Source organism: Gallinula chloropus (genome assembly GCF_964237585.1).
Source record: "Gallinula chloropus genome assembly, chromosome: 4".
NCBI classification, from domain to species: domain Eukaryota; kingdom Metazoa; phylum Chordata; class Aves; order Gruiformes; family Rallidae; genus Gallinula; species Gallinula chloropus.
This window is the reverse complement of record NC_140088.1, coordinates 5,373,874-5,395,836: the sequence shown is the minus strand read 5'-3', so window position 1 is coordinate 5,395,836 and position 21,963 is coordinate 5,373,874. Positions and strand designations below refer to the sequence as shown.

Sequence of the window (21,963 nt, the reverse complement as noted above, 5' to 3'; positions counted from 1 at the left end):
AGGCACTTGCCAGGACGGGGTGGCAAATAACTGCTGGTGGGTACTGGGTGTTGCTAAGGGCAGTTAGTAAACATGCCATGTTCACATAATACTTAGAGGGTTTGAACACAACTCTTGGAAGGCTGGGAATGGCTTGGCTCAGGCCAGCCTCAGTTAGTGCTTCTCTAACCAGTGATGGCTGTTGGTATCTAACAAATGGTTATTTTTCAAGAGCAAACGAGTTGTATAGGGAAAATCTTTCCTCCTGGCTGAACTTAATCTTCTAGGGGGATTTCATAGAATCATGGAATGGTCTGGGTTGGAAGGGACCCCAAGGATCATAGAGCTCCAACCCCCCTGCCAGAGGCAGGGCACCAACCTCCAGGCCTGGATCTACACAAGGCTGCCCAGGTCCCCATCCAGCCTGGCCTTGAACACCCCCAGGGATGGGGATTTGTTGGTGTCTGGAGAATTGCTTTCCAAAGCACCACACGTGGACAGGCTGCACCAAACCTCTGTTCACTTCAGGCAGCCTGTTGTGAGATGCAACAGCCTGTTGGCCTATTGCTGTTGCAGGCTGAGTGCCTTTTCAGTGATTGCTTCGTTTAGGTTTCTCGTGGGGTTGTGTTTCAGTTGTCTGGCTGATTGCTGTAGAACTGTGACTATTTTAATCTTGCCACACATAGTTAAAACTGCAGAAGCGTTTCTGTCCTCTGTTACATGGTTGCCCTTTACTTAGAACTTCTAAATTTTGTTCTAGACATACTTGGATCTTCCAGGATAAAAATCACTTGGAGCATCGGAGGGAGATTTTCTGAAATGTTCTAGGTGTGATAAAATACTCCTGTTCTTAATGCTGTGTGCTGCTTCTGGGCATGTTAAGGCCAAAATGCCAGCAAAGTGTTTGTGTGCTTCACCTCCTAAACGTGAGGGGTTCCAGGGAGCTTGATGTGACAGTTTAGGTGCGTTCAGTCAGGGACAGGCCAGTCCCTTAAGGTCAAGCAGGCACAGAGAGACAGGCACATTGATTCACTCAGGCTCCTGCGTGGTTTTAGGGTTGGCTTCTAGAGCTCCAGCTGTGAGAACAAAGCTGAAGTGCATGCTTTAAAGTTGCTTTATTTATAACATTTAAAACAGGCCTGTTTTTTGGCCAGTTGATCACAGGATTCTGATTTGAAACAAAGTTTGCAGAAGTCCTTGTGCGTTGTATTGAAGTCACTGACACTTTAAATTTGTTAAACCTTGAGGCACCTTTTTAATTTTATCCATTAAAATTTTAACTCTTTCGCAGTGTAACTAATCACTGCCTAGCAAAGTGGTGTTTTCAGTTCATGAATTTAATTTTACAAAGGTTTTGGATAGTGCTAGTTGACATTTTACAGTCATAGCGATGGGACTCATTAATTTTAATGAGAAAAACCACCCAAAACCTTGAAAAATCAGGTGTAGGAAGTGAGGTTAACTCAGTATAGAGGCTACTTGCTGATTTCTGAATTTATTGAACTCAAGATTGAACAATAAACTGCAATTCTTCCTTATACAGCCTGAAATTTTATTCATGATACTTAATTGTTCCTCAACTGCTCTCTCCTTTCCAGAAGAGTTGCAAGTAATGCACCATTGTCCTGCACACATGGAAGGAGCAGACTGTGGCTGGAGTTTGCACTGTCTGGTTTATGAGTCTTTATGCAAACAACTTCTATCTCCAGCAGTTAGTTTACACTTCTGCACAGTTCAGTGCTGATTCCAAAGGAATATGGTACTTTGCTGGTCATGCATTTGTTATAACAGATTGATAGGATTTTTGGCTATAAAATGAGACAGGATTTTGAGCAACAAGTCCTTACACAATAGGAATAAGAACAGCAAGGCATGCTGATGCTTTCTTGCTAATGGTCTTAAAAGTCAAGTAGAGAAGTACTATAATTTGTCATTTATAAGATCCTGTTGAGCCTTTGTTTAAACAGATAGTTGAAAACTCTTCCCACCCCACAGACAAAGTGGCTGCTGCCAAACAGATGAGCGTTTTTCTTAGCATAGAAAATATTATGCAATATGCTGCAAGTTTGTGTTTTATTTCCTTTTCCTGGTTAAAAATGATGCCACTGTTTGCCTGGACAACATAGTGAATATATGAATATAGTAGTAGGTGTACAGTTGGATTGAATTGCTGGTTTCTTGTGTTTCTCTGCAATCAGATATATATTTTTTGTTGTATCCTGTTAAAATAACTGTGGTATTTCATTAATGCTCCATCTGATGTTTAGGCACTGTATGCTGCTGTTTATTTACAGCAGTAAACACATGTGGGTGCAACTGTACCCATTTATCTACATGTGTTGAAGCTACCTTAGCTTTACTGTGTCACCTTGCAGCACACTGCCACACACTTCAAAACCCACACTTTGTGTGCTGAAAAAGTTGCTAAAACCATCCTTTTGCTATCCCTACTAGAAAAGGACCATTTGTCCCCCAGAACATGTCATGTGTTATGGCCTGGGGTCACCTAAATTCGTTTTGAAGTAGCCTTTTGGAAGTGGAATCTGCATTAATCTTTGTGGTGGTGGTGTGTCCTGTGGAGGGGAGCTGACAGGACTGGTTTCAGCGTTGCCTGTACAACGTGCCAGGCGTGGTCTCTCGGTCAGCCAGAGATGGAAAAAGGCCTGTGTTGGTGCTGGTGTGTTTCTTGGGCTTGAGGACTGTAACTGAGCTTGAAGAATGACAGTCATGGTGAGGACATAAGCACTTAAGTACCTAAACTTCTTGCCAGCAGGAATTTTCTGCGCTAGCACCCTGGTTTGCTCTGGCTGCAGTAGTCTCATTCAGATAGGATCTGCAGTACGTGTGTTGCTGACTTAATCTGCTGGGAAAAAAGTAGGTGAGGGGATGTTATCATAGCTCTGTGTGTGAATCCTGCACCGTGGTAGGAGTTGTAGCCCTTTGTCCAGTTGGTAGAACGAGGAGGAAACAAAACGGATCGGTGGAGAGCACAATTTTTATGGCAGTAGAACAGGTGCTCACCAAGCACAGCATCCAGCAGCACCCTGGCAAATCACCTTTTGAGGGGGTAGTTTCTCAGCTGTGACAGCTGGGGATGTGTGCTCTTCTGTGGTGGGGAAAGCTGCTTATTGCAGCATGTGGTTGGAGGCTCCTGGGAGAGTCTGTGTTGGAGTGTGAATGCACATCTCCCACCCAGAGACACGACAGCTCTTCAGCCGTCCTCCTCTTCAGACCATGCTTGGTAGGAGCTGTGGCAGTCCAAGGAGCATAGCCTCTCCTTTCACTGACCTCATCTCCAAGTTACAGTTCTACAGAAGTTTGGGGTTTCTTTAAAACACAGCTCTGTGTTTGAATGTGTCTGCTCAGTTTCTACCAGGAGGCAACACTCTTCCCGATGGGAGTGTGAGGTAAGCTGTTGGAGGAACCTGTTTCATGAGAGGCAGAGTGGTTTTGGTTTTGAGAAGTCTCATCAGACAGCACCACCACTTTGCTGTCATACTGCTGTTTTAACATACCTGTGTCTCTTGGATTCTTTTCTGTTTCTGGGTGGGCTTTATGTAGGTGTCTCTTTCTTAACTGTGGATGCTTGGAAGGGAAGAACAGAGGGTATGAAAGATACAGTGCAGTCAGAGGTCCTCAGAGGTTGGTGGAGCTGACATCAGAGCACAAAAACAGTTGCACTAGGTCTGTTTTGCTCATGTCATTGCTGACAGAATGATCTCTCCCTGTCCTTATGTTGACTCCTGAGCCTCTTAATATATATTTTCTCCCCTGTCCAACAAAGAAGGGGAGTAATAGACTGACTTTGGTGGGCATCTGGCCTCCAGCCAGGGCTAAACTACCACAAGATGCAAAGAGAATAACTTAAAAATCAAGTGTATAGCTATACTTCCCTAAAATATAGGGAAGCCTAGATTTTATATAAAATACAGCTTTAGCTGCAACTGGTGTGTTTGTTTTTAAAATCTGTGGATTTTTCTTTTATGGGCTTGTGGAGCTCTTTCTTGAATCCATGAAATTTCAGCCCTTGCAGCGTTCTCCGGCAGGGACTTTGGTAGCACAAAGCCCCTGTGAGGTGAAGAGCTGCCTCCTGCTTATTCTAAAGCCCTGTCTTGCCAGTCTGATTCTTGAAGCCTGGTATTTCTTGTAGTGGAAGAAACACAGGACTGTTGGTTCCTATTCAGGTCTCTCTAAAATGCACCACTGCTTAAGTGTCGAGATTCTTATCTGTATCTTTTGTTCTTTATGTTGGTGGCATTTTAGGGTGTTTTGTACTAGTGCACTTGAATTCTAGCCTGAAAAAGTTGAAACTGAAATCTTGACTGCTTCTTAATGGATAATTTTTTGGGTGCAATCACCCAATCTACCTCTTCAGCTGTTGAATGAATCAGAATTAATGAAAATTCAGATGATAAATAATCCTCCCTTCATGCCTGTACCCATTGTTCTTTTTCTTTTCCACATCCTTTATTCAGACATCCCCAACACAATTTCTCAGCTGTCATTTTCACTCTACTTGATGTCTATCTTCTTTGTTCATCCTCTTGATAATTTTGTACATTGCCTCCTTTTTACAGCTTCTTCACTCATGCTTGTCTTCCATTTTTCCCTTCATTTTACCTGTTAGTCTCACAATAAACACCTGTAGTTCTTAGGGAATAAAAGCACTGAAAATTGTAAGTGTGGTACTTAGAACCTATCTCTAGTAATTTGGCTTACTGTTGGCCATATTTCTGCTTTTTATTGTTGTTCTCTGTGGTTCTAAGCTCTTTGAGGTCAGGAATCACTTTTTTTGCTGCAAACACTATGCCTGACAAAGCAGTTTCTGAAGTTTTATTTGATCTTCTGATATCCACTGCAGTACTGTTGGTGATGAAGTGCATTTTTCCTCAAAACAGGTTTTGAAACTTTTCTACCATGAATTAATTTTTGTGGTTTTTCCCCATGAAAGCTGTCTTTAAAATATTCTGTCTATTGTAGGAACAGCAGCAATACTGGTACCAGCAGCACCTGCTTAGCCTGCAGCAAAGGGCAAAAGCCCATGCTCAGGGGCAGCAGCAAATAAAAGCTCCAGCAGCAAAGGATGCATCTGAGCAGAGAGCAAAGACTGAAGAAGGGAAAACAGCTCAGCAGTCTGAACCTCCTCCACTTAATGAATCGCTGCCTCCAGCTTCCAAAGAAGACGAGTCTTCTCTTACATCCACTGAAACTCAGGTAAGGATTTGTAAAGTGTCTTTGCTGCTCCATTTGTTCTGCTGGATGGGGCAAAGAAACGGGGAAATAACTCCATCAAATTCTTGTGTACATAGTGTAACAATAACTAAATGTGATAAAGCAATCTCAGAGCAACAAATAGTCAGGCTGCACCAATTAAAAACAATAAATACTCTCCTTGTGTGTAAGTGTAGATAGTCACCCACATGTACACCAAGCGAGTCCAGGCTTGACTCTCTTGCCCTGTTGTAACCTTTGTCTGCAAGAAGCACTGAAGTGCAGAACCAAGTACTTGATAGATGAGGAATGCTATTTTTAAGACACTGTTTTTTATTTCTCTGGCAGCTTCTCAGTTCTGGCTTCTCTTCTCTCAGTGTGTTATAGTTTGCCTGAAAGCCAAGAGCTTTGCATGGAATATTTTTTGTCAGCATGCCTAATGACAGTTACTGTATAATGCATGTAAGGCCATGGTTGATGTTTGAACAGCTCACCCTGCAGCATGTGCCCTGCTTTTATGTACAATGTGTGGATTACTACCAGGTGGAAAAAATAAGGCACTTGGGCTTACTTTACTTTGTCATGAAAAAGCAATGTTGTCTCATACTTGCTGTGAGCAACAGATAACAGCTCTGCATTAATCTTGTATGTAGTTTCTGTATGTGTGAGTACCCTAATTGCCATCAGCCTTTAGATCAGACTATTTGCAGTCAGAATAAGTGAAATAAAAACAAGCCTTCCTGGAGCCAGAACACCTAAATAAAGAGTGATTAAAAATAACAAACACTGAAAAAGTTCCTGTAAACTGGGTAGTGGCCATGTGTGTTCTTCTTTTGAGAAAAAGAGCTTTCTTTTATTTATAGTCTTTACCTTTTTCTCTAGCTCAATATTGAACCTCCTGATGACCCTGAGGAAGATTTGAGATTGCAGCAATTGCAGGCAGCAGCAGCTCAGTGGCAGCAGCATCCCCAGCACCGGGTTGGATTTCAGTACCAGAGAATAATGCAGAAGCATGCCCAGCTGCAGCAGATAGTACAGCAGTATCAACAGATCATGCAACAGCCTCCACACTTACAGGTGAAACACTAAGGAGCTGGTGTCTGGTATACTCAGGATGACTTGGCACACTCGTGGTCTGCTGAAAAACAAGTAGTTGAATAATTAGTTGTGGTTGGCTCATTTGTCTGCCTACATTTTCTGCTTGGGTAGAAGTTGATATCTTCTTTTCCTCCTGTCTCAACTTGAGAATGAAAAAAGAATTGACAGGTGGTGATGAAGCTTCAGTAGTATGAGAAATACAAGGCTTCACACTTGTGTAAGATTTTTCAGGCACACCTGGGTGATACAGGAACAAAGCTGAACACAATAGAATTTACTCAGCTTTGGATGTTTTACTGCTGGAGAAAAAGTTCAGAAGAAAGATTAAGTAAACAGATGGTTGCATGCAGTAATTTGGTAGCTGCTCTTTTCTAACAGCATTGTGTAGTACAAGAGTATGTACAATGATGAAGTAAAATACGCAGCTAAATGAATTAAGATAATCACTGTCTACTTTTGACTCAGTGAAATAAAATTAAAAGTCTGAATAGTGAGTTTAGATAATTATATCAGTGTTGCAGCCTTTAAGTGTTTAAGTAGAAGTTGATTGCTGTATTAGAGAGTTGGGTCAGCTTTATCTCTTAAGTGTGACATCTCAGACAAGACCAAGCCATGGCTCTTACAACCTGTATCTACGCAAAATGAAAGTCAGTGCTTCCTTGAGAGAAGCTCTGTCGTGCAAGTAGGATGGTCTGGCAAGGGCTTGGAGAAAAATAACTGCTGACAACTGAAGCAGCTCTGAGTGGGTTAATAGCAGAAACTCAAATCTTGACAAATAGCCATGTACTGTGTATGTTGAAAGTGTGAGGATTTATTTGAGCTTTAGCCATTGTTAGCATCCAGCACTGCAGCTTGGAACCCCTTGATGATAACTTGCTTCAGCTGTCCTGTAAAAAAAGAAAAGCCCAAAAAATAGCATCTTTTTTACATAAAAGTCCCCTGTAATCATAAAATGTTTACATTTTATGTCAACAGCAATTTTAGACATCATAGATGACATTTGCTTCAAGTGTAGTTCTTCCTCAGGCGTCTGTCCAAACCAGAAACTGTGATATGAGTGATCCTGGAATATGTGGCTCTGAAATAACTAAGATGCTCTTCTTGTTGCAGACAATGTCGGTGGACATGCAGCTGCGACATTATGAGGCACAGCAAAAACAGTTCCAGCAGCTTCATAAAGACTGGGAGCGATCAATGAACCAACAGTGGCAGCACCAACTTCAAACCTACCCTCACAAAGACCAGCTCCAGGAGTATGAGAAACAGTGGAAAGCGTGGGATGAACAGATGAAGGTCACTCAGTCCCATCTGCAGGAAAAAGTGAGCTCACTACAAAATCTGAAGAATCAGTATCCTGCAAGTGCTTCACTGCCACCTCCATTTGTTCCATATTCTCAAGCCAGTCAAGGTGGCATTCCTGTTATGCCTCCAACTTTACCTTCAACTACACCTCCACTGGTTCCCCCACCTCTCTCTTCTGTTTCTCAGTTACCCAATTCCTCTGTCCCCTCAGGATCCAGTTCTCAAAGCAGTCAATCTACTGAGACACCAAGGCCAGCTCTGCTTCCCACCCCTGGTACCTATGCATCAAAAATAGCTAGTTCAACTGTCTATTCACCTTACCATTCTCAAGTAAGTTCATCCTTTGGCTCTTCAGACCACGGAAAGTCTCAAGTTCATCTTAATAAACAAACTGCCTCTATTTCATCTGAGCAAGGGTGTGGGGAACTGAAAGCCACTTCTGCAACCTCTGCCATGCAGGATAAACCAGTGAGGACGGGTGGATTGCTTCCAGATCCTCCCAGATCAGCACGTTTTGAAGGCCCCAGAGGCCCTAGGTAAGGATCTTTCTTGTTGATTTGTGTGTGTTCCAGGCTACAAGACTTTCATATATTGGGAAATGAAACAGTCTCAAATCTTTCTGAGGTCATGTGGAGTGTGCTTGTTTAGTGGAGCTTTTTGGTTTTGATGTATGTACAACATAGTCTGCATTTATGTTATTAAAGCAGGGATAGATAGAGATGCCTTTTACTTGAGCATTATCTAGAGTAGATTTTATTTTCTCCTAGGAAAATGGGCACACTGCACCCTTTCCATTCATTCATGACATGAAAATGATCCTATGCCTCATGACATAATACAAGAGCTGTTGTACATACTTGATATGTCTTTGCTGTCCTTAGTTTGAAGATGCTAACTCACACTTGAATGAGTGTTCCTATAAGAAAAGTGATCTGAATTCCCAGCTTTTTTTTCCTGTGGTACTTGGAACAGAGTTTAGAAAAATCTAAAACAAAACTGTTAAAGGGTTGTATTTAAGGTCTTGCTATATATGGTAGCACTTTAATACAGGCATTCTGAAAGGGATTCAGGGAAGTATTCATATATCTATTTAGTTGAATGTACTAACATAGCTGATTGCTGGCAATTTAGATGCTATTTATTTTTTAGAAATAATAAAAAGGGCTCTCTGTAGTTCAGGATTTTTTGCAAAAAGAAATGAAAATTCAAAGCTGTTCATCAGTACTTTTAACCTCTGGTGTGTGAGAGTACTGCAGCTGTTTGATTGGCCTATTCAGTGCCCTTTTCAAAGTGGCTGTTTGATATGAGAGGTGGTGCTCAAGTAGAAACCAATGGTTTTCTACACAAGTAACATTATTTAGCATTTAAAGAATTAGAAACGAGAGAGAAGAAAATAAATGACAATTTAAGCCTTAGGATGCTAACTTTAGGATTCTTCTCCACTTTTTCTTCGGTATGGTGTCATGATGGTCTTTATCTTTTGGTAAGACACAGTTTTGTTCAATTTCACTTTCAATGGAGGAGGTGGACAGCCTGCTGCCTTAATGTAAAGCTACTCTGAAAGCCAGCGTGCAGTGCCTTCTGTGTGGTTTTATACCTGTTGCATCATTTAATCCAGGATCTTGGGTTTGGAATAGTTCTTTCACACCTGACGTGATATCAGGTTGCAAAAACAACATCTGTTCTGTCTGGCAATTAGTTCAGGAGGGGTTGATGTGATGCCTACTGAATCACAGAACAGTGTTGTTCTGTTAAGTTGTTTCTATCCTTACATACTCTGCTAGACACGACAGTCATATGTTCACGTTCATTTCCCTTCTCTTTGCTTCCTGAGTGATCATCTGTGAATAATAATTCATGAATTGATAGCAACATAAATGAATCTTTTTATAACTTAATAATTTTCTCTACCTCCTGATGGTTTTTTAGAAGGGTTGTTTCTGGTCCTGGGGGTATGTTGGATGTACAGTTCCTAACAGTCCTTGTGGTTTGCTGGTGCCCATCCTTTATGTGCGTTGGGTTAGAGCTCAGTGATGTGTGATGATAGGCTATGGATAATCAAAAACTTCTAGCATACAGGAGCTCTGGCTTTGAGCATACTTAGGGTATTTAATTAACACCTGTAACCTCTCTGCTTTCCTATGTTGTGATTGCATGACCACTCAAGGGTTTTATCAAAGCTTTCCCTAAAATCTTTTACTGTTTCTTCTCACTATATTTAGTAGAAAAGAATGTCCTACTAAATCTTTAACTGAACTTGGGATAAATGTGTTACCTGCTTCCATCCCAGTTAAAAAGTCACAGGTAATGACTAGATATATAAAAAGACACATCCATCCTTCACCTCTTTTCAGCAATTAGCTTTTTCAAGAAACTCTAAAGAACAGGCTTAAACTAATGTTCAGAGTTCTGGAGATGAAGTGTCTTGCAGTATCTGAGCCCTATAGCTATGCCTTCCATTTAAAAGTTGATCCTTCAAATCTTAGTTATCTTGCCCCTTCTTTCTTATAAGCCACCTTTAAGGGGGTTGAAAGGCTGCAGTAAGGTCTCCCAGGAGATTTCTCTTCTTCGGGCTGAACAACTCCAACTCTCTCAGCCTTTCCTCAGAAGAGAGGTGCTCTGATCATTTTTGTGGCCCTTCTCTGGACCTGCTCCAGCAGGTCCATGTCTTTCCTGTGCTGAGGACCCCAAAGCTCTCAGAAGGAACTAAACCAGCGATGCAATAAAAATGTATTTGGTTTAGGCATGTTGTCTTGCATGGAGCTGGGTGATACTGCAGTTTGTTGCAGCTTCTGAAAGGACCTGAGTTTAAAGATTTTCCTAGACTCATCACCATAGTTAAGCAGGTTTGTTGCATACTATCACAACAAAAGCTTGACAAGAGTAGTTAATTACAACAAAACTTCTGTTAAAAGTGGAAAGCTTTTCTTTTTTCAAATGAGTTTGCCAGCTTTCTTCATCAGTCAGGTTTCAGTCCTGACATAGAGCCAAGTTTCCTTTCAGGGTAACATTATGTGCAGGTGGCTTGAACTGGTCTTCAGTGGACAGTGTTGAATTGAAGACCATATCTCTGTTCTTCTGCACTGGTTCAGTTGGGGCTGATCCTAAGGCCCATTAGGATTCAGAAGTGAGTGTGGAGAGGGGATGAAATTCTTGGACAGTTGTAATTTGACATGATGACCTCTCGAGGTCCCTTCCAACCCCTATGATTTTATGATGCTATGATTTGAGTAAAATTGCCATTATGTCCTCTATAGGTTTGATGGACCTCGAGGAAGAGGATATGACAAATTTGAAGGCTCAAGGCAGAGAGGGCCACGTTTTGACTCCCAGCGCTCGGAAGGATACAGGTCACGATTTGATCGACAGAACACAGACCACGGACAGTCTTCAGGCCGATGGGGGACTATTCCACGAGGACCAGCAGCACAGTTTTATACTTCAACAAACACATCGCATGGACACGGTTCCCGACCTAGTGGTCCACGGTGGAGGGGGCCCAGACCTCATCTGGGACAGCAGCAACAGCAGCAGTCACAGGCAGACTCACAGGCAGAAAACAAAGAACCTTTTACAGATGTAGCTGGCAACCAGCAAACTGTAAGTAGAACGCAGTCGACTCCCGACGCGCAGAGCACGGGTCCCATTGAGCCAAATGAGAACCTGACAAACACTCAGCAGGAACCATCCAAACCTGAAGTCAAAGAAACTATTTCAGACCCTCCTAAAAAGTGGACGTGGAGTTCACATGATCCTAACCAGCAAGTAGAAGAGTCCAAAGCACCTACCCCACCTATTCAGAACCAGAAATCACCATCCCTTTCTGGTAACCCTGTGGCTTTGCAGTCAGGTGTCGCAAGAACAGGCTGTGCAGTAACCCCTGTAACAGGAAATCAGGAGTTGGATTCATCAGATGGCCAGTTGGTCGCTTCAGATAGCGCACAGGGCCTTCCTGGACCAGAAAGCAGAGGGAAAGGGCCGTTTATGCATGAAGACAGAGGCAAGGGACCAGGAAGCAGAGGAAGGGGCCAAGGCAGACTGGATGATGGCCGTGGCAGAGGGCAGGGGGATGGCCGTGGCTGGGGAATGGGCCGTGGCCGGGGCATGGGAAGGATGGATGGTGGCCGAGGGATGGGAAGGATGGATGGTGGCCGGGGAATGGGAAGGATGGAGGGTGGTTGGGGGATGGGCAGGATGGATGATGGCCATGGCCGGGGAATGGGCAGGATGGATGAGGGCCGTGGCAGGGGATACGTGTACAGAGGCAGAGGATACGCTCGGCAGGCATCCATCCGTGGCAGGGGCATGTTCAGGAGAGCAGGCAGCAGGGAGAGGATGCCAGATAGGCGGTCAGGCAGCAGGGAGAGGATGCCAGATGGACGGTCTGGCAGCCGAGAGGGGGGACTGGGTGGGCATCCAGATAGCCATGAGAGGGTATTCTCTAGCCGAGACAGAGACTTAGCTGGGCGGCCAGGCAGCCAGGACAGGGGGCGGGCAGGTAGCCGGGAGAGAGGCCCAGTCAGACGGGCAGGTAGCCGGGAGAGGGAGCCCATGCGGCGGGCGGGAAGCAGGGAGAGGGAGCCCATGCGGCGGGCGGGAAGCCGGGAGAGGGTCCCTGTCAGGCGGGCAGGTAGCAGGGAGAGGGTCCCTGTCAGGCAGGCAGGTAGCCGTGAGCGAGGTCCCATGAGGAGGGCAGGTAGCCGGGAGAGGGAAGCAGGCAGGTCTGAAACAGGCAATATAGATAAACCCATTCACCTAGGAGATGACCCTGACAATATGCCTCCATACCATCGGGATGAAACGCTCAGGGGGTCTTGGGGTCATGAAGACGATAGAATGCAGGAGGAGTTTCCTTTAGATAGTCAAGATGACCCTTCTTTAGAGCATGAGCGATTGGATGACTGGGAAAGAGAACGATACTGGAGAGATCACAACTCTGATTATCAAGATGATTCCGTAGATGCGTACGACAGAGATGACAGGTTGCAGTCCCAACATTCATTGCCTCCATTATCTCCCCTACCACCACTACCTCCTTTATCATCTGATCACGACAGACGAGATTCATGGTGGGATGACTGGAAAAGGCCCAGAGAGAGGGAACTAGAGAGAGATCTAGATAGGACTGGAAGATCTTCAGACATGTATGATCAAAATTTAGACCGAGAGTGGGATAGAGACTGGGACATGAGACCTATGGATGACCGGGAAATGGGAAATCGTGACCTGGATATCCCCCCTCTACCTCCATTACCACCTTTTCCACCTATGGACAGATACCGTGAAGATAGGTGGAGAGATGATAGGAACAGAGATCATTATGACAGAGACCTCCGAGACAGGGGGGAGCTGAGGATTCGAGAGTATCCAGAGAGATACGACACGTGGCGGGAGAAGCAAGACTACCTTCCTGAAAGGACTGACTGGGAGAGGGAACGGTTGTCAGACAGGTGGTATCCAGATGATGGAGACAGACTGAGGTCTTTGGATGATCATTCGGAGTCGTCCCTTCCCCCGCCTTCGCATTCCTCTGATATGCTGGGAGCAGATTCAAACCTGGACTCTGACCAGTCCTTGGGAGGAGTGATGGTCCTTAGCCAAAGACAGCATGAGATAATCCTGAAGGCTGCCCAGGAGCTGAAAATGCTTCGGTGAGTTGTCTGGTCCTGTCACTTGGGGTGGGAATCCCGTTCTGCAGAGATGGTGCTCCTTTCCTAACACATTGCTTGATTTACACAGCAGTGGCTTTGTTTCATTTCACCACAGTATGACAGCAGCAGCTCATGTGGACCAATTTGTTTGGAGTACCTCTAGGACAGCTTTTGCAGACAGACTTTTTGCGTTAAATAGGTGGTTGTCCTTTCCCCATGAGCATGGCATTCCCTGTTTTGGTACTTTCCAGGAAGAGATCTGTCCACCTCACAGGACCAGTCTTTGTTATCCTCAGTGGAGCTTGTTGATGATTGCTTTTCAGTCTTTTATTACTGTTAGATGTGCTCATTGGTAATTGGTTTTTTTAATACTTACCTGTCAAAATCAGCATGAGTGTGGTTCTAAATTCACACAAGGGTTTTGGATACTGCTTACTTTCTAGTTAAAAAGCATGTGAGGGGTTTTTCTTACTTCCCTTTACAAGGCTCCCTCAAGTGAAATTCAGTGTTGTTAGTGAATGATTCTGTCAAGTTTGGTTGATCCTAGTTCTGATGATCAGCATAACAGCTCATAACAATCAGGAGGATATGAATGCAGGAGTTCACCAAGGCCACGTTTTAGAAAGCAGATGCTAGATTCTCTAAGGCTTTAAAAATTGTTTATTTAAAAGCAAGTAACAGGCTATCCTTTTAAAACCAGAAACATCCTAGGGCTCAGTAAATTTAGTAATACTAGAGTGAGTGGAGCACGTACCATCTATCCAAATGCTGGCTTTGGGATTTGATGCATAAGCTCAGGTGTATTGAATGCATTTGCAAAGGAAAAATTGGTTTCTTTATCATTGCACGAGATCTTTCAGAGGAGATTGGAGAGCAAAGAGGAAGCATCTTAGAGGCAGAGGTTCATGTGGCTCATCCTATTCCTGAGTTAGAGAGATGGATAAAGATTGGTGTCCAGTAAAGACACCAGCTTGTTTAGTTTCATAAACAATGTATTATGCTAAAATAATGGGCAAGTAAAATCAATGTTTGGTTATAATTATTACATTTACATTAAAACATGTTGAAAGATAGGGAGATGTTTTATTTTCAGACTCATAAGATTGCTAAGCATCTGTCCCATATGGAAGGCCTTAGTTGTATGCCAAGATGCAAGAAGGGATAATTCACAATAATCTATCAATGCTATTAGATTAACCCAGCAGGTGTTAGTAACTGTGAAATCCATTTTATAAGGTAATATTTGCCAAAACTTTGGAACAACAGATAATTTTCACCTTCCTGACTTTCCCATTGCCTCAGGTTGCCAGGTATATGTTTGCTGTTTGAAGTCACTGGCTGCAGTCCAGTGGACTCAATATAGGGGCCATAGTCCTTTGGGAATCACTGCCTAAGTGAATAATTTATTAGGGCTGAAATATTTAAACACAGAAACTAAAACATTTAATGTAAGAAGGTAGATACATACACCTCTTTCTAAGACAGTGAAAAGGGGGAATATAAATGAGGCTCATGATACTGTTTTTTTATTTTTTAATCCAATATGAGTGTAGTCTTAAAAATTAGTTGCACTGATACTTCTCATCAGATTCTTATAAGCAGGTGACCCCAGTCTGAACAGTGGGAACAACTTTTGAGGAGGCTGCTTATGATTTTTTGGGGTTTTTTTCGAGCCAAGAGTTATGCCAGTATCCTGGTGCAGAACTGCTTTTATCTCCAAGCCTTCACCTGGCTTTGCTTTTGTTGTGGATGAAACAGCATACTCTGAGCTGCATGCTGTTCTGTACTTGTCATCTGGTCTGTTTTTCCAGCAATTGCTCCCTTCACTGTTTGTACTAACACAGTGCTTTGGATCCCTTTCTGTGAGCAGAGTTCCCCTTCTGTTGGATACAGAGCAGATGGGCTGATACTCAGGATTGGCTTCTGTTATGCCTAGTACAGAGGGACCCCATTCTTAGTAGGTCTTTGGGCAGCACTTTAATACGTATAATTAGTATGAACAAAGAGTTAGTTGAAATTAAAAAACTAGATAAAAAGATGCAAACAAAACGTGAAAGAAAATAGTACTGAATAGATAAATCTTTGTAATCCAGGGGTGGTAGTATTCACAACTGGTGCTGCTCTCTCATAGAGAGGTAGGTAGCACTTTGATACATAAAACAAGAAAACAAAAGCTAACACTACTTTATTTTTAAATGCTGAAGTCTGTTTTGATTTGTGTTGACCTCAATTTTAGTGAAGAGCAAGTCACTGAGAGCTCCTAGGCTTGCATCTCCACTGGACTTCTGGTCTGCAGAAGGTATTGTCAGAAGCTAAAATCTAGCTTTGCTCTTTACTGTCAAAGTGGAGTGGTTCTGGCCAGGCACAATAGCATAACTGAATGTTGCAGAGGGAATTTGTGATCAAAAAAGGAGGCAGATAGTGTATTGAGTACCTCCATGGTTATGAAATGGGGATTTATGAATCATAGCATTGGCCACGTAAAGCCTCCTGTGTTCTTTTCATCTTTGGACTTGGCCCCTGTTGCTAGTGTAATATGTGGGTTTCATTGTGGGAGTTAATTTCTTTAATTTTTCATTTAAGCTGCAGACTGATAACACTTTCTTGTATTCATCTACAGAGAGCAAAAAGAACAGCTACAGAAGTTGAAAGAGTTTAAACCTGACATTTCTACACAGGACTCTCCTAGATCACAGAACACAAGCACAAGGCCAGGTGCCTTTCAGGTAAATTCATTAACTTAATGATGTGCTGATAGCAACTACTGTTAATCTGTATGTTGGATCAGTTCTGCACTCAAATTTCTCTGGGAATTGCCTCACCAGCAGCTCTAATAACATCATCAATCTTCTGTTGAGGCAAAGCAACCTCACAGTTTCTTTAGATTTTCCAAAGCCTTTCTTACTCATTCAGTCCACTGTGTCTTCTGAGCGTGACCCACGGGGATAGTTAGTGCATGAGGCTCAACAGTCTAGACTGCTGTGGGATGATGTGCAATAAATGGTGAGCTCTTCCAAAACAGGGACATAAGACTCGTGAGAAGACCCTCCTGTTCCTTGCCAACTAGGTTCTGATACTGGCTTTCACTCTGATCTTGCTCCACTTTTTCTAATTTAAGAGCTCTCTCTGCTCTTTGAAGAGGTTGGAGAAATTTGAGGACTGATCCATCAAAGGCTGAGATACTGCAACACAGAGAACTTCAGCTTTCTGTTTGCTGTCTTTATTGGGAATTCTTATTACCCCCTGGACTATCATAAAGTGCATGGAACTCATATCTGTGTACTTCCCTGACTTCTGTCTCCTGTTGCGGTGCAAGTTATTCCTCTGGTGCTTAATCTCCTGGTTGGTTCTGGGAACTCTTCTCAACAGCTTCTGTTTGGGTTTTTGATAATCCATACCCAGTCAGAAACCAACCAAACTTCTGCAGCCATGTTAACTCAGCTTTACAAATCCCTCCTAAACCAAATAAACAACTTTGTTAAATGTATGCTGGAGCAGACACCTGAGTTGAAGCACAGTCTTTATTATTCATCACATCTTAACCCCAGAATTACTGGTACCAATAAATTTAGCCATATTGACCTCTGGGACTGCCATTTAACTTTGTCCCTCCCTCCAGAGAAGTGTTGTGCAGTGGATGAGGCACTGCAATTATATATAAAGTAAAATAACATATTTTCTACCAAGATCTGCAGATATATGGATGCCTTTAGGAAGTGACTTTACTCAACTTCAGTATTTTGTGTTCAGAGTTCTTCGCCTACCTGCCTAGAGGTATTCAAATGACTTGTCCTTTTTGGGATTCCTGCCTTCAGGCTTCTGCTGTGACTTTGAACTGTTATTACAAAGTTCAGCTTTGTATCTCCAACCATTCTGCAAGTTCTGTTGCACGTTGCTAATAAGGCTACCTTTAGCTTGGCACTGTGATCACTCTTGTGACACAGCACGTGGGGTTCCATGGGGATGTTTGGTTCATGAAGGGGTTTTGTTTTGTTGTTGGCTTTTTCCACTGGGGAAGACCTCCCCATTTCTTGGACTGATCTGATGTTGATTTCCTTAAGAGGTTTCCAGGTGATTCTGCTCTCTGGGAATTTTTCCAGTGACTTCCACAAAGAAGCTGGCCTTATCAATCCTCCTATGTGTCACCAAGCTGCCCTACTTCCAGGTTTTGTCAGCCTCCTTACAGACAGCAGGAATCTTTGCAGAAAGCAGGAGTCTTTGGGAATGAAACCGTAGATCCTTTTGAACTGAGATAGGCCTACTGGAGCTTTAAATTGGTAAGGTTGTTTTGAAGGAGAAAGCTTTTAATCCTTCATAGTGAACAAACACCAGGTTAATTCAGCCCACCCCGGTTAGTGAAGTATTTTCCTCCTACCTGTAGCACCTTGATGGAGGAATTAGAAAATACTTACAATTTGATTACCAGTTGCCATTGTGCTGATTGACTTACAGAGGATGAGAGAAGGTTAGTTTACAGATCTACATTAAAAGTGCTTTCTGCATCTAGGTCTCTTCTCAGCTATCTTCAGAGGCACCAGTAGAAGCCCAAGCTATTAAACCTTCTCCTGCTGTTATTATAAAGCCTCCCGTGTTGTTCAGACAGCCCACCCCTGTGACAAGACCAAGTGCCCCACTGTCAAGGCCTGCTACACCTATGACAAGGCCACATGCTCCAGTTTCTACTCCAACTACAACCCCAAGTCATGGTCAGTCTTTAAAACCATCACCTTCTGCTGTGGAACAGGAACGCTGGGATGAGGATTCTTTCCACGGACTCTGGGACACAAATGAGGATAAAGGAGCCAATACGGAGTACGAGATGTGTAAGCAGGAGTCAATGATGCCTCCACCTGTCTCCTCACCTGTGAAAGTACCTGCTGGTCACACCTCTGTTCAGTCAGCTGTACCTGGGTCCCTTCCTCCAGTTATTCCACCGGTTCCTAAAGCACCTGTAATTCAGCAAACTGTGGATTATGGCCACGGGCGAGGTGGGTGTTACTGTGTATTTGTTTGATCTCTAACAGAGAGCTATTTAGTCCTCCCAACTTCTTTCTAACTGAGCATGCCACTCAAAGCCTGCCATAGATGTTCTGCAGTTGACCTGTAGGCTGTGTCCATTGTGATCTAATGCTAAGCACTGCAGTCTTAAGGAGTCTGTAACCACCAGCCTGGAGCTGAACATTTTTGTTCAGTGCCGTGATAATGAGCTGCTTCATGTGAACTGAATGGATGTTTGGATTGCTATTAATACTTTCCATTAATCCCTTAGTACCTGAGTATGGAAACAACTGAGCTGGAAAGTACTTCGGATTGTTAACGGTTCTTAGGTGTGACTTACTAATTTAAAGCAGAATGGGACTGGTGTTTTCATTATTTACATTGTGCTAATGGGTCTGAGGTACCCCCTAGAGAGAGAGGGTGACAGAGTTCTAGTTCTGAAGGGCATGTGCCCTAAACAGGTATTTAACACAAACAGGGAAGGCCCTGATATTTAATACTGAGCTTATCAAAGCTAAAATTCAACACTAGGCTTTTCTACTAGAATTCATTTCCCTCATTCTCAGTTTCTAACAGTAGTGAAACCATGTTGTAAAGAAGTTCTTAAACTGTGCTTAGTGGTGTAAAAATAATTTCTCTGTGTCTCAAGGGTGCCATAACATGAATTGAAGCCATATCTGTTCCATTAAGCAGATGTTTTAATAAAAGCTGTTAGAGAACTTGTCACTGTTAGAAATCTGAAGTGAGCCTTTCAGTTAATATTCTTGACATTACTGTAGTTCTGTGAAGTTATGGAAACTTTCAGAACATTGTAGTATTTATAATCAGAACTCATCTGAAAATGCAGAAATCCCATTCTTAAGATAAAGTGGTGCATGTACTTACACACATTAACCTGCTTCAGGCTTTCAGAACAGTGGTGCTGTGTATTTCTGTATAGCTCCTTTTGCATTACACATTAAAAGAAATTTTGCTAAGTTTTTCCAGTAACTTTTAATGCCAATAACAAATTGCTTTTCATGACAGAGGAAAGGAAATGGAAAAGGGCTACTTTAAGAGCTTGATATATTGTTTTTAATTATTATTTTTAACCAGATATAACCACCAGTAAAGTGGAACAGATTCCATATGGGGAGAGAGTAACCCTGCGTCCAGAACCTTTACCGGAGAGGCAAACCTTTCAAAAAGGTAGGGAGCTCTTGGCTAACTTGGCTAACTTAAAAAAACCTGTAAGGCACTAAAAATATATTTTAAACTAAGTAATTCCTGTTTAAACTAGAGCTGCTTTATTTCCTTCAGAGGCCCATAAGAATAACAGCTTATATTGTCAAGAGGAGTAATGCAGCCAATGACTTTTCCACTTTAAAAATCCAGTTTTGTAGATTTATGTAGGATTTCCTGGTACGGTTGTCTGTCACAGTTTGGAAAAGAAATTCAGTGGCTGATTAAGCCTGTTCTAGCCCTTGCATCATGTGTTTGTGTATACTTCTCTTCCACAGTGCTTGGTTGCTTTTCCTTCAAAAACAGTACAAAATTCAGGGTATGTTTCAGCAGTCTGGATTTTCATGGTTTTCTCATTTCAGAGCACCCTGGTCGTTACAACAGGGAAAGGGATCGGGAGCCGTATTTCGACCGTCAGGGTAATTCCAACACAGATCATCGGGATTTCAAGAGAGAGCGGGAACTGCACAGAGACCGCGGTTCCGTGGACTACGAACGGGACAGATTCGAGAAAGACCGGCACCCCAGAGACGACAGGTACAGTGGTTTCAGGAGGCTGGTAGAACCAGTACACTTTGGGTATCAGGCTGTCTGTTTTGAGTGTGAGGTTCCACAGTAGAAATCCTAGAAGTATGCAAAATACTCTCTTTTTTTTTGGCAGGGTTCTTCCTACTACACCTTCAAGGACTCAGTCTTACCGTGACAAGAAAGACCATCCTTCCTCCAGGCGGGGTGGGTTTGAAAGACCACCCTATGAGAGAAAGACAGATCGCCCAGCGTACGATCATGGGCCTTCCATGTTTGGAGGTACAGTTTCTCAACGTTGGAGCCATCCTAGAGTGTTTTGAAAAATAGGGACTTGCAGAGGTGAAGATGAAGAGATTGATTTGCAGTCGTAGAATCATAGAATGGTCTGGGTTGGAAGGGACCCCAAGGATCATAGAGCTCCAACCCCCCTGCCACAGGCAGGGACACCAACCTCCAGGCCTGGAGCTACACAAGGCTGCCCAGGGCCCCATCCAACCTGGCCTTGAACGCCTCCAGGAACAGGGAATCTACTACTTCTCTGGGCAGCCTGTTCCAGCACCTCACCACTCTTTCTGTAAAAAACCAGTATTTCTTTATTCAGTATTTCTTTATTCAGAATATATGATTTAGGGAAGTTTATTTGGGGTGATGTCATGTAGTTTTGTTTCTCGGTGGTGGTGAAGTCAGGAGCAAAGCATTTCTGTACTCTGCTACAAGGGGCTTTGAATGCAACAGGTTCAAGATTAGAAATTTGAGTTATTTGGGGGACAAAGCTATGAATTTATCCTAAATAATGAAGGTCTGTTTAAATCAGCTCAGCAGGGTTTGAACATCTTAATTTTTTTATTTTACTGAACTAAGAAAATTCTTCTGTCCAAACAATGGAATTTGAAGGTGATCGTAGAAATTACCCTGAGGAAAGGATTCCTATTTCTGCTCCATCAATGCCCCGTCAGCCACCACCTGCTCCACGTGTAGAAAGAAAGCCAGAATCTAAAAATGTAGATGATATTTTGAAGCCACCAGGACGGGATAGTAGACCAGAGAGGGTGAGTATGCATTCTGGCAGCAACAGTCGGTTTCTGTGAGATCTGTAATCAAGTAAAATGCTCATGAGTGTAACATGTTGAGAACAAGCATACGTTTGAGGAAGGTCTGGAAAATTTTTTGGTGCTTATGCAAATGTCTAGATGTTGCAGCATAGCTCTTAGGAGTCCACAGGAGATGCAAACTTCCTGGGAATACTAAGATTGAGTTCCTGTTAATGGGTAATATCATGTATTTTAGACTCTTCTGAGATCTTCACTTGTGGTTTTGATCTACCAGAGGAAAGACTTAGCTTTTCAGAGTCAGAGGTTTGGCAGTGAGCTATATAAAAGAAGAATGAACAAGGTTCAGGCTAGAAAAGATTGAGACAAGTTTCATTCAGTTACTTTTACCTGAACCAGATCTGTAACATCATCTGCAGTATGAGCTGTCAAGATGTTCAACATCATGTACTCTTACTCTGTGGGACTGCTCCCATTCCTCACAACCTGGCTCGTTAAGTAGGGCCATAAGGTGTGGTACAGGCTTTGCTTGGTGACATGCAAAAGTCTGAGGCCAGAGCACATCATTCGCTAGAAGAAAATTTTTTGCAGAAGAGTTTCTGTTAAACATAGTACAGTATCCTGTCTTCTTACATCATCTTCGTTTCAGATTGTAATCATAATGAGAGGGTTGCCTGGCAGTGGAAAGACACATGTAGCAAAACTCATCAGGGTATGTAAACAACTCCTCACTATGTAGTGTTCCTTGTCTTTTATGTGCACTTCCTCTGCTGCTTTATTTATTTGTCTAGAATTTCAGTCTGTTGTTATTTCCTGTTCCATGTCTTCATATGGCGTGTGTATTAGCAAGCATCAGGGATACTGCTCTCTTCTTATTTTGAATATAGAGCAGGGAACTGTTGTTTGCCAGAAGTGTTTTCCATTCT

The 21,963-nt window shown here is 42.9% G+C and overlaps 1 protein-coding gene across 1 annotated transcript in view; it reads left to right on the top strand.

The window, feature by feature from the left end:
- YLPM1 (YLP motif containing 1) overlaps nucleotides 1-21,963 on the top strand; it is a gene marked incomplete at its 5' end in the record, with an annotated part of 36,119 nt that overhangs the window by 1,097 nt on the left and 13,059 nt on the right. The window contains 11 exons of the mRNA XM_084264127.1: nucleotides 4,960-5,193; nucleotides 6,073-6,267; nucleotides 7,399-8,126; nucleotides 10,848-13,241; nucleotides 15,862-15,967; nucleotides 17,986-18,229; nucleotides 19,335-19,427; nucleotides 19,823-19,997; nucleotides 20,122-20,267; nucleotides 20,850-21,037; nucleotides 21,687-21,749. Coding sequence (XP_084120253.1) covers nucleotides 4,960-5,193; nucleotides 6,073-6,267; nucleotides 7,399-8,126; nucleotides 10,848-13,241; nucleotides 15,862-15,967; nucleotides 17,986-18,229; nucleotides 19,335-19,427; nucleotides 19,823-19,997; nucleotides 20,122-20,267; nucleotides 20,850-21,037; nucleotides 21,687-21,749 — 4,566 coding nt within the window. The remainder of the gene's footprint in view (nucleotides 1-4,959; nucleotides 5,194-6,072; nucleotides 6,268-7,398; nucleotides 8,127-10,847; nucleotides 13,242-15,861; nucleotides 15,968-17,985; nucleotides 18,230-19,334; nucleotides 19,428-19,822; nucleotides 19,998-20,121; nucleotides 20,268-20,849; nucleotides 21,038-21,686; nucleotides 21,750-21,963) is intronic.